Here is a 12,541-nt window from a genome sequence, read left to right on the forward strand (position 1 = left end):
GCTGTTGGTTAACGTAAAAGTGCGGTGCGCACTAAGGCAGTACCTAATATGGGTCAATTTGAGATTGTAAATGTTGTAGCCTATACAGATTTGCCTTATCGGTAAAAGTGTTTATAGTTGTTTACATTCTTTCCTCGCCCAATTCTCACTAGTTTTCACTTACTGCACGGTCTCCCTTTTAACCTATAGTTGGTGTTTCTACTCTTTTTACCTTTTACTGTTGATATTTATGCTATCACATTGCTTTTTATGCGTAATTTTCCCCCACTTGTCGAAGTGCGGAAAAGGGCGGTTCGGTTGGGAAACCCGGAAAACCTACAAAGAGATATTCGGTTTCGGATATATCCATGTTCAATGTTTCGTCGTTGGGCGTTACACAATAATTTTAAGTGCATTTCACCGATATCAATAACAATGATACTCTTTCTCCCTTGCCTCCACATGTGGTGTATATTAGGGTTCCTCTCCGGGAATGTTTCGACGGGAAACTCCCGAGATTTCCCGCGAATTAACAATTCCGAATCCCGGAAATTTTTTTTTAAATCCCGGTTATTCGGCAACCTAGCAAAATTTTAAAAATATTGCCGTTTTTGACTAATATAAAGAAAAAAATAGTACCAATCATGTTAACGTCGTTGCCTGAGTTGTTTTATTTGCGCTTACCAGCGGAAAAACTTCATTAAATTTATTCTACCAATAAAAATGCATGCGCTTTTTTTTTTAAATAGAAACAAATAAGGGTCCTGACTTTAATACGAGAAGGTCTTGTAAGATTGCAGAAGCAATACTACAGAACATAAATGGGCGTTTCTTCAGTAATGAACGTATAAATTAATAAAAAAAAACAGTCTTCAAATACCGCATACCACAACGCATTTTATTTGGGTTAGGGTGCGGGTTAGCGTTTGGGTGAGGGTTGGTCAAGCGTTATTATTAATAATAAATATAATAATACTTGACCAACCCTCACTCAAACAATATGAGTTGTGGTATGCGGTATTTTTTTGTTTTGTTTTTTGCATAACTTTCCACGTACATAAGTGAAAGAACGCCCATAAATGAGCTTAATTAAATGTTTGGAGCTAAAATAAAAACATTCAAACGTCATAATAACGTAATTTTATGTATACTTTTTTTGTCGGGATCCCGGGATTCCCGGGAAGTTTCATTTTTCAATCCCGTTTCCCGGGAGTGAAAAAATCCGGGAAAAAGAGGAAACGTCGTGTATATCCTACCTTTTCTAGGAATGCACACAAGATAAACACCAAATGGCTAAAACTAAAGAAGTGTATTGTGCCACAATATCGTAAATAACAAGTGAAATATGGGGGATTGCGCAGAGACGAAACACGATCCACATCTAGACAAGCAGAACCTTAAGTTTTAAAAAATAAGCCAGCGTATCAGGCACCATTTCTTAAAATAGAAAATCCATAAATAAATGATTCGCAGAAAATTGCAAACTAGCATTTAACACAGAGCAATTTATTACAAAAGCAACATTTCATGTTTCGGCAAAAGTTAATAAACACTGGCCGCAGGAGAAGCAAAAACAACGTTCAACATTATATTTATATTATAAAATACAAAGCTTTCAAAAAAAAGAACAATATTTATTTCTGTCATTGGTTGTCCAATCCAAAAACCTTTTGAATCTGAAACAAAACATAATATTTACTAAAACTAAAGGCTTTGTTTAATTCTTAAAATTTAGATATTTTTAAATTAGATTCGCTGTCGATGGATAAATTTTATGTATGTGTAGTTTGTATAGTCCATAGTTTTAAACAATTCCCTAGATCCTCGATAGATTAAGCAGGGGTCACCAAACGTTTTTCCTAAAGGCCCGGGATAACTTTTGGACACAATTTTTTTTTGTAAGGAAATATAGACAACTATGCAATAAAAAACTGTAGTAAGCCGTGATACATTTTTTACTGTCAAAAATGTTGTTTTGTTAATTCAGTTTCGTATTGCATACGACAACATTTCGGCTGTACTTTCGTGCAAGGAAATATCTCGTCTGCAAATAAAATAATCCCGGCGGGTCGGGCCGTACAATGGTGACCTCTGTCTTAGATAAAGATAAACATACAAGGGGATCGTTGTCTCTGACAGCCATTTCTAACGCTTCTTTTCCGACGTGAGTGATTCCGCATTCGTGAATCATAAGCACGTCGACCTTAGCCAAATGCGCAGCCAGGGCTATGGCGCCGCTGTCCCCGATCTCAGCATTGTTGCTCAGGTCAATTAAGATCATCTGAAAAGAGAATTAACTTCCAATACGAGTCGAACAATATTATATATGATGTTATATCCTGAATACCTTTATCATAACAATATTGCAACAACGCAAGTAGGATATTAATAGATTATTTATGGACAAAGTTCACCAAAACTACTAAGATGAAAAAGCAAAAATATTAAAACAATAAAAAGTCATTTCTATTTTGTCTATTGATATTTTCCATGGCCATTCGTTACAATTGTAATTAAGCAAAACGCCAAAATCATGGCAATTTAACCAACATAAACGTTTGTAAGCTACATGATTAGAGCTGTTGCGGTATGTACACTAACCGGAGGAGCTCGCCGTCCCGCAAGGGCACCCGCAAGAGCAACAGCTCCGTCTTCTCCGATGCTGCAGTCGTACAACCTTAGTTCTTGAATTTTGTCAAGACATTGTGCCAAGTGAGACGCTCCCAAGGAACCGACCGGATTGCGATTTAGTTTTACTTCCCGGACCTGCATTTGTCACATTAAAAGTGTCAATAAATGTTAAACGTATAATTTGTCCACTATTAAAAATTCTATGGAAAATGGATAGAAAATATATTAAGAGAAATCAATACCTTGCAATTGTTTAGCTTAATTCGCTATGCTTTTATTGGTAAGTTTGTTTGAATGCAAATAAGGTAAAAAATACAACTTAATTTGCTCTTCTTTTGCAAACAATATTTATAAACTTTGCTGTTGGTTACATTTTTTAATTACCATCGCGGGAAGGATCATAATCTGGCGGGAGAATTCTTTTAGCTTTTCTCCAGTAATGTTGCATTTGCACGCCCGCAGCTTGTTAACGTTCTTCATACATCTGGCCAACGAGTCGGCATCTTCCGATGTTAGATTGTTGCCACTCACGGTATAAATTGATAGCTGTTCATAGATATTAGTAGTACATCGGGAATAATATAGAAACAAAAGTTTTTTTAACAACTCACTGGCTGAGTTCGTCGCGCAACCGCCTCTTGCATTATTTGTAGAGCTCCAGGTTCAAGCTTGCAACGCCAAATCCTGAAATCGGTAATATTTGGAACCTGCTTGGCCATTTGTTGTGCTTCGTTAAGGCCGATTTTCGTCTGTTGAACTCGAATCACTTCAACCTTATTTAATAAAAATTCAGGGTTAGGATTTCAACTTTATATTACTGTTAAAAAAAGCTCGTAAAACAAATATTGTAAAGGACAATATTTTTCCAACAGCTAACTTTAGGACGAAACTATGGAAGAGACACACAACAACAAAAGCGAAGAAACTTACCCTGTGGAAGGATAGATCATTGACTGTTTTCAATAGGACGAAAAGGCCGTTACCGGGAAATGAAGGTGAGAAAACGTTAAAGTCTAAAGTGAATCGACGCCGACGGCATTTTCGCAGTACAAAGCAAAATGCGGCAATTTCGCTTGCGGAAACCACGTCATCGAACTTGATCTTTTCCGGTAGCTTACCTTCGACCATGAGCAGAGCCTTCTGATCGTTTGACTCCTGAGCAAAACAACAAAGACGAAAGATTTTCTTTAAAGATAGAGGCTCTTCAAATATTTCTTTAAAGACGTCAGTAAGAATTTCCAACTTTTTCTGGACGTCCTTCTTACAAATCTGGTTTGGATAAAAAAGTGGACTTAATTTGTCGATGACAAGGCGATAACTAAGGCCAAACATAAATCTGACAACCACTTCCCATCGGTCGGTTGCCAGCTCCTCTGTCACGGCGTTAAATTCATCCAAGCTTGAAAAGTACATCAAATAAGCGGCAGACATGAATTCCTGCCAGGTGAGATGTGAAAAGTAGAACTCCTTGTCTCCTTGAAATACGTGAACTCTGACATTTGTGAGGTGTACAGAAGTTTGTAGGAAGATTTCCACCGCATGTTCGTTGATTCCACTTTCATCGAGATCCCTCTTGTAGAAATAGATACGTTCCTGCAGAAATCCTTTAAATGCCATTAGGCACAACTTATGCAACTCACTGACATCTTCTGCGTCGCGAAGACTTTCCGAACGGACGCAGTCGATTAGGGTAAAAGTGAATACCATGGTAACAGTGATCACCTGGCTAATCTCAAGACTGCTTCTTTGCACACAATGGATCACCATAACTTGGAACATGGGAATGGAACAAAGTGCGCTAATCATTGGGTTGGCATCCAACTTTTCACGGACTCTCTGGAACTCTACCTGGTCGTCGCATATCTGCATTAAAAGGTTATTTTGTGATTCTTCTGTAAAACCAATTAATTTTACTCCGTAATGTGGTTTGGACTCGCGGTGGAGGCTGTTGTACGTACCTGGACGCGAGGTTGCGAGCTTCTTTGCATTTGCAAGCAGCCTACCTGATATAAGATTGGCAAGAATTTTGACAGCTTTGTATTTGCCAAAAAGATTTGCCACTGTGAAGGTCGAAGTGAGATTAACATCTCTTGCCTCATCTAACCCGTCAATAATGATAAATACATGAGAAGATTCTGCAATCTTTTTTAAAATCTCTTTGTCTTCTTCGTCTGAATATTCCCATTCCGGAAGGCAATATTGCGTCAGAAACTTAAACACCGTCATTTCTTCATTGAAGTCGACATTTCTACACGGGATGTAGAATATGAAGTAGTCTTGCTCAGTGGAAAACAAATTATGTTGCAGCTCAAGAATCATTTTCGACAGCGTTGTTTTACCCATCCCGGCTGAACCGACAACGCCGACGATGTTCTTGTATCTCGCCACGTGCGTGTTTCGAGCACATTCTTCTCTAAACTCCCGTTCTGCTTCTTCGCTAACCTTAATCTCTGCCTCTTGAAAAAGATTTTCTTTGTCGATATCGAAGTTATCGATCGCTCTTGTTGGAAGCCTGTTAAACATTCCATCTTCTCCAAAACCTTCATTTGCTTCCTGTCGAAGCTCGATGATCTGCAAATCAACCGGTCGGTTCCTTTGCATGAATATGATTTCCTGTGCTTTTTTTCGCAGTAGATCAATGACTCTTCCAACAAGCGTTTTAGTCCTCGAAGCTATAAATAAATAAATAAAGTTAATTAACATATTCGAAACTAAAAAAGGTAATCTCAAGTTTGCAAGAAAGTGTTTTTTTTTCTGAAAAGACTTCAATTAGCCGGACGCAACGCACCCTGAAGACCCGTATAAATTAACACCAGTCTATACCAAAATCAGAGATTTGCGCACATCTCAATTTTTGATTCGTTGTCAAACATAAATTAAGGATATCATGCTCTGAGTGTTAATTACTAATAAGAAATGAAAAATTTGGCAAAAATAACAATTGTTTTAATTTCGTCTTTGTACAAAAGTAACCAAATTTAAGAGCAACATTGCATACAGTTAACTACAGTATAAGCAAAAAAGCAAAAACTTTTTCTCATGAACAATAATTGGTCAGTTGCCTATATGTACAAAAATATGTGGTCCCCGTTTTAAACTCATAAGTCTTAAGCATTAGCCTAATTTAAACGCGTACAAGTTTAGGGCTTGCCTTACCACCTTTCACTTGTTCGCAAAGCTTCTGCACTACAACAAACATCTCCAAAATGCTGATTTTAATTTACTCTTTTATATTTTCACTACATCTTTACATACCAAACTTCCCAATGGAGCAGCCTACTTAATGGGTTCTTTTGCCCTTGAATAGCTAAGTAGTAAATCCCCGAAAGTTATTTAGATTAGTTCTTAGCCTAATCAAAATTGGTCACCTTGGTAAAGTTATACTTTAAGTGAATCCAAATAATTTAAACTCATAAATAGTAAAATGTTCAAAATGTTATAAAAGTACCGGTATGTGACGTATGGTAATTCTATTTTTCCTAAATATTTGACGCTTCGCAGTTACGATTTTAAATGACGTGTATTTTGTAGTGTTTGTGCCTTCAGCAGGGTTGGATCTAGGAAGGCACGACGCCATTGCACCCAAGCTATATTTTTTAATTACATAAACTATATGCGTTATTAGGCATTCCGGATACTTGATATTCTATTCCTATGCCTATATTTTGGACGACAAATATCGCGATCTGATCCGATACCCAATTACCGTACGTCATTATGTGCTGTAGTCTTACTTAAAGTTTAGTTACCTTCAAGTTTAACAACGCACTATAAATGCTTTTTGACGTATCTCGCTCGAAATTTCCACGTGGTTTCTGTTCCATACAGCTGCTATAGGCTACACCAGACAATTCGCGCAGTAAATTTTGTCGTTTGCACATTTACATTACTCTTAAATTAAAACTAAAAAATCTTTACATTTTTTGCCATAATAGTATTGAGCATTGGCCCTTTTTCGTAATAAGTCCCCTTAAATTACTTTATATAATCGGTTTTCATCATTCATGGATGTGTATTGTTTTTATCTCACATAAAATTAAATGTCTACACAGCAGGAAAACCAAGCTAAAAGGGAAAAATGAGTTTAGCTGAACACAGCATAGTGAGTGGAGTGTTTGACAACCATTCGGGATCATGAAATCGGAATACATTTTTGGAGGATCTTTTTGGCATATCTGGATTTTATCGCCCATGAACACAATATCCGGAGCATAACCGCCCCATTAAAATTACAAATTTTTCCAATAAACTTAAGGTGGCTTACAAAAAGCATTTTTATTACACATTTTCTTTGTCTCCATGGGCGAAAAGGTCTCACCCTTATACAAAAACATTGATCTGCCCCGGGACCCTGCTAACTCAGCCTTAAAGTATTCTTGCTCACTAAAAAATTATTTGCTTAGATGGAACACTGCTGCTGGGTCAATGAACAAAGACGTTAAAGCCCTTACAAGTACATTATTTTGCTAAAAAAAGCATACTAATAAATGTCTTTATAGAACGTTGGTTAATTTAAATGATTCGCGTTTATCTATTTACTGTCCTCATTTTGAATGTATTTAATTTCAATTTCAGTTGCACATTTGTGAACAAGTTTCAGGGCCGGATTAAGGGTAATGTAGGCCTAAGGCTATTTACCAGAAAGGGCCTAATTTTTACAAAGGAAGCTACAAAAAGTAGTAAAAATACATACATAAAAACTTAAAATCATTTACTGCAAAATAACATAAACATAATATAAAAATATGTAATAAATGTAATTAAGTGTCATAGACTCATAGTATAGGGGGGAGATCAGGAACCAGTGGGTATGAAGTTTTTGCATCTGCAGATTTTATTTGCATCGTAAAATAAGATTTAGAGGTCGTAACGTGAAGTTTAATCTACCCTTCAACATACCACGGCATTTAACTCAAAATGAGAAAGAGAAAAGTTGAATAAATGCACCTACTTTCTAATCATTTAACAAATCAGTCATTATAATAAAAGGATACAATATTCTACTTTGAACATCCCTACTTGCGAGTAAATCAAAGGACGTGTCAGAAAAAGGAGTTACAATACGTTACAAGAACGTTCATAATTAAAATCACAAATTTAAGTTAACAGGCAAATTTTATAAACTAAGACGATTGTATTCCAACTAAAAAATTTAACTTCCTTAATTCGAATGAATTTAAATTCGAATTAAAGACGATTGTGTTGTTGGGTTTTGCAAACTACGACCGAGCTAAAGATTTATGCCTGTGTCCAAAAATTGAGGGCTGAATTTTTCCAGGGCCTTAGGCTATAGGCTTATTAGCCTATTGGTTAATCCGGCCCTGACAAGTTTGATCGAGAAAATTAGATTTCTTAAGATTATTTGCCTGTTATGGCTTCCTCCCCAGCAAAATTCCGTGATCCGCCTGGCCTTCAGCAGATTAACACAAATTAATTATATTCTATCTTGATACTTACGGTCAGTATGAGAGGCGATTTGAGGGGGTTGATGAATAATTTGGTCTCCGGCTACGAAGACCTGCAATGTTTACAACGGTTATGCAAAGACGTTAATACACGTTTTCGTAATGGCCAACATAAACATAAAAAAGACAAAAAGGCTTGGGCAATAGAAAACAATTAATATGTCCAATGTGTCGTGAGCATAATATCACTACCTTGATCATCCACAAACTATCAATTTAATGTTTACAGGACATTTACAAGACATTAGCTGCTTGAAAAACATCTACTATTAATTAAGGTATTATATTGGTTCGATCTTTACATTTTGAATTAAAAACAAAAAGTCATATTTTATGACATAAAATTTTATGAACTGGTTTTGGACTAATTTCAAACCGTAAATGAACCTGAAAAGTTTTTATTTAAGCCCATGTTTCTTCATCATTTTTAACTCACGGCGCACCTGTGGACCTCCAAAAGCCTGGTGACGCACCTGGCGAACGAAACGAGCCCTAATTCCAAAGCCCATACAGAAGTAGGTATTTTTGAACGTTTCGAATAACTCTTTATTTATTTCAAAAAATGAATAAAAAGTTATTCGAAACGTTCATAATGAAACTACCTCTGTACGGGCTTTGATATTCTTATTATATCTTACTACAACGTCCAACCATTATGCTCCAGAGCTCTAATTTGTTTTGTCAGACCGGTATTTATTTTAAAATACTTGCTAAAAAAGAAAACAAACAAGTTTCTTTTTACAGGTCTTGTACGGTAGCCAAGGGTTGCCTAATTTTTAAATAACAGCGGGATAAATGAGTTATAAGTCGAAAGAGAATGTTAAATATGATGCAAAAACATATGTTCAGCTTTTAGAATATACGCATATATTCGAGCACACTCGGTGCACATTCCAACATTCGGTGCATTTCAAGTGTACTTTTTCATTCCAGGTCTCTTTAACTAGCATGAAGCCCAGCATATATTGTCAAGTCTGAATGTAGTTATTTTATTTCTAATGATTATAAACTTTGCAGTCATTTCAACGTCATACATTGTATCGTCAAGTAACCAAATTAATGTGTTGAGCTTGTTGGCTTAAGTTTTCACGTGCGTCGTAATGACATAAATCAGCGTGGTCCAACTTATTTTCATCGCGGGCCAAAAACAATTTTTTTATCTTGCGGGACAATGTTTTTAAATAGCGATTCCTAGGCTTATTGCTGGCAAATTAAACATAGCCTATGGCAGTGTTTTTTAATTTTTAATTTCAATCGGTTGAATTGGCGCTAAACTGTAAATTCGTGAGGCTTTTAGCATTGGCCACACAACAAATTGCTCGTGCTCGATACATTGATTTAAACAGTACGTTATCTTGTTTCAAAAGATCACCAGAGATCACCAGGTTAAGAACCGCTGGCCTATGGCATACATACTAACTTTATGAAATGTACACCTTTGTTCAGCTACGGTACAAAGGATCATTTACGTAGTTATTTTGTTAATTACAATGAAAATTTTTAAGTGATATTGTTAGATTGAAGCAAAGCTGACTATCAGTTCGCGGGCCAAAAAAGCGGGGCTCGCGGGCCAACTTTGGCCCTCGGGCCTGCAGTTGGACCATACTGACATAAATCAATGACTCGACTCGACTTAAGTGCACTTGAATCACTGTATTCAAATGACTTGACTTAAATTAAGTCTTTTAGGTAAAATGTCTTGACTTGAGTCATTTTGACAAATAATGTAACTTAGACTTAAGTCATTTACACGAATGATTTAAAGTATCTTAATTTGCTTTAATAGAATGCTTTTTCGTAAAAATGGACTATTCAGTCCAAATAAACATGTTATAGATCAGGGATGGCGAACGTTTTTAATGCGCTGGTCACCAACGAGAGCTTAATCCTTAAAAAAATGCATAAGTGGGTCATGCATTAAATCAATGTTTCTTAACCTTTTTAACTTGTTGGCGCACCAAGAGACCTTTGAAAAGTCGCGGCGCACATTGCGAGCGAAGCGAGCGCTAAATTTTTGAGGTGTACCGGTATTTCTTTAAAATTGCTTGCGATTTTTTGTTATATAGGCTTTATAGTTGCATATCTTTAAAGGGACTCTATACTAGCTTCGAAACCACAATAAGAACAACAGCAACTTCGGAATGAAAGACAGTTAGAAAAAAGGAGAAAATAGGACTACATAATAGTGGTAATAATGACGAAATTGAAATCAGACCTAAATTGCCAAAATAATGCCTATAGAACCTCTTATCTAACCCCAAGCCCCACCTAGAACTATCACCAACTCCCCTAATATGTTCAACTTAGGATTCGCACACGAACCAAAAAAGTAACAAGCTACAACAATTTTATATTCGATCAAATGCACTTAGCAAAAATATTTTTAGTACAGATTTTACCAGGGCTTTAGAAAATTTTTACTCTACTTGAGACAGGGAAGGGAGAATTTTGCATGATGTGCTCAAAAACTGTGCACCCTGCAAATTTTTAGACATCCTGGCATGCACGCAGGCGTACATTCTGAAATAATTTATCGGTGCATTTTTTAAATGTGCACATCTCATGAAAGTGTGCTCACTTTTTGTACATTTTGCCCAAAACGCAATCTTTCCTGGTGGTTTGCAATAGGAGTGAAAGTAGAATAGTTTTCTTACTGGGACAACGAAAAATTTTTGTGGCATAATGTATACATTTTTGGGAATGACGTCATAATTTTACGTGGACGCCTAAAACGGGACGCCTAAAACAAATAATGTTAGGAAACACAAAGTTATCTTTCGAGTAGTTCACATCATCACAACTAGAATTTTAGTTTAAACACATTTAAGGAGATGGCGAAATGGCCTGGTAATAAAGGGACATGGTGTAATACAAAAGTATTTTTTTGCCGATGCGACGTGGTTTGCGACCAATTTTTCCCGCCGACTTTATGACTATTTTAACTACGTAAGTGGGAAAATTTTTAGCGCTTCGCGCGAATGTTCTTTGTACGTCCGGTTCGTTTACCTTTTAAGGCTGTCTTTTAAACAAACAAAAACGCACTCGCTTTGCTCGCCATGTGCTCCCGGACACAAAAACTTAATAAACACGGAACTAGACTAACTAAAACGGTTATCCCGTTTCCTCAATGTACTTTTATTACACTTTTTATATATAGTATGGATGTCGACGCGTGAACTAGAATTTTAAACCAAACAAACGCTTTTTTTGCGCTTTGCGCCAACAATTTACTGCCTTCTTAAATATAATTAAACACGTTTTTAAGTGCAAAAAAATATCTCAGGCCCGCCTGATTAAAAGTTGTTCTAACATTTTAATAACACAATTCGGAGTTAGCATTTTGTGCGGCCCGCAGAGACCTTTTTGAGTTTTGTTTTGGCCTGCAAACAGAAAAAGGTCACCGATCCTTGGTATAGGTATACTCGCGAATCTTAAACTTTTGCACGACCCCCAGTTTCGGAACCCCTGGTTTAAACAGAAGTAACTTACAATAACGATTTGGTAAACCTTTATTGTTTACTAAAATGTTTGATTCCATTTCGTAATTTATAGAGACATAAGTGGGTCACAAAAAATCTGTAGGCCGAATGCGTTACTTCGTGATCCACGGGTGAGTGGTTCGCCATCCCTGTTATAGATATCAACTTGCTATTTGTTTTGTTTTTTGTGTTTGCTTGGCTAAATATTTGTCAGAATGTAGCCTGTTTGCCATTTTAAGTTATTTTGCAAATGACTTGACCGGGATTTAAGTAATTTTTAAATGACTTTTTAACAGTGGCGTTTCCAGATGTGGACATTCTAAATGCCTATACGTTAATTGCATAATTGTCGCCATATATAAAGCATTTTTTCCTATAAAACCTCCTTGCAGTTAGTATAAAGTTAAGGCATTTTTTACCTATAGATTTAGTAGCCTAAAAAACAAAAAATGTTGCCTTTGGCTGTTGACAGGGCTACTAACCCAATGGGGTTGCGTGTTGTCGCTACCAGATGTCGTTGCGTGTTGTTGATCCTGCTCCATGCTAGCCGGTTTTATTAAAGGATGCCACTTGTATGGTTACAACCAAAATGGGATGTTTACAATTATATACTCTATAATAAAGAATACATACTAATAACAAAAAATATGTTACTCTTCAATAAAGAAAATAACAAAATAAAATGATTCACCAGAGACGCATACAAACAAATTTTCGATTTTTTTTTTCGAAACAGCCAAAGCTTAAAAGTTTTTTCATCTTGAATTTTTGCAGCGATCTGTATTGACAATTTATTCACTCGAGCCAATTTACCCCCGTTTTCTGCGAAAACCCAGTTGCTTCACCTCGGCTATTTATTGACCTACGTTTTATTAGGAAGGCATTTGTAAGTATAACTGCGCGAAAAAAAATTATGAACAAAATCAAACGATTTTTGTTCTCATCTCGCTTCTATTACTAACTGCGCCAAACCCCTTATTTAGCAGT

The 12,541-nt window shown here is 36.3% G+C and overlaps 1 protein-coding gene across 2 annotated transcripts; it reads right to left on the bottom strand.

The window, feature by feature from the left end:
* Nucleotides 1-1,203: 1,203 nt before the first annotated feature.
* LOC146160536 (NACHT, LRR and PYD domains-containing protein 3-like) lies at nt 1,204-12,284 on the bottom strand. Of its 2 annotated transcripts, XM_083384540.1 has the most exons (8): nt 12,037-12,284; nt 8,068-8,128; nt 3,541-5,282; nt 3,222-3,383; nt 2,995-3,156; nt 2,581-2,745; nt 2,096-2,260; nt 1,204-1,655 (listed from the first exon to the last, which is right to left on the bottom strand). In XM_083384540.1, exons 1-8 carry the CDS (start codon nt 12,094-12,096, stop codon nt 1,623-1,625), a joined length of 2,550 nt encoding a protein of 849 aa, XP_083240666.1. In that variant the 5' UTR covers nt 12,097-12,284; the 3' UTR covers nt 1,204-1,622. The 2 variants fall into 2 exon arrangements, with proteins under 2 accessions (XP_083240666.1, XP_083240667.1); XM_083384541.1 differs by lacking the exon at nt 1,204-1,655 and having other exon boundaries at nt 2,118-2,276.
* Nucleotides 12,285-12,541: the final 257 nt, after the last annotated feature.

Source organism: Ascidiella aspersa, chromosome 3 (genome assembly GCF_963924565.1).
Source record: "Ascidiella aspersa chromosome 3, kaAscAspe10.2, whole genome shotgun sequence".
In the NCBI taxonomy this organism is placed as follows: Eukaryota; Metazoa; Chordata; class Ascidiacea; order Phlebobranchia; family Ascidiidae; genus Ascidiella; species Ascidiella aspersa.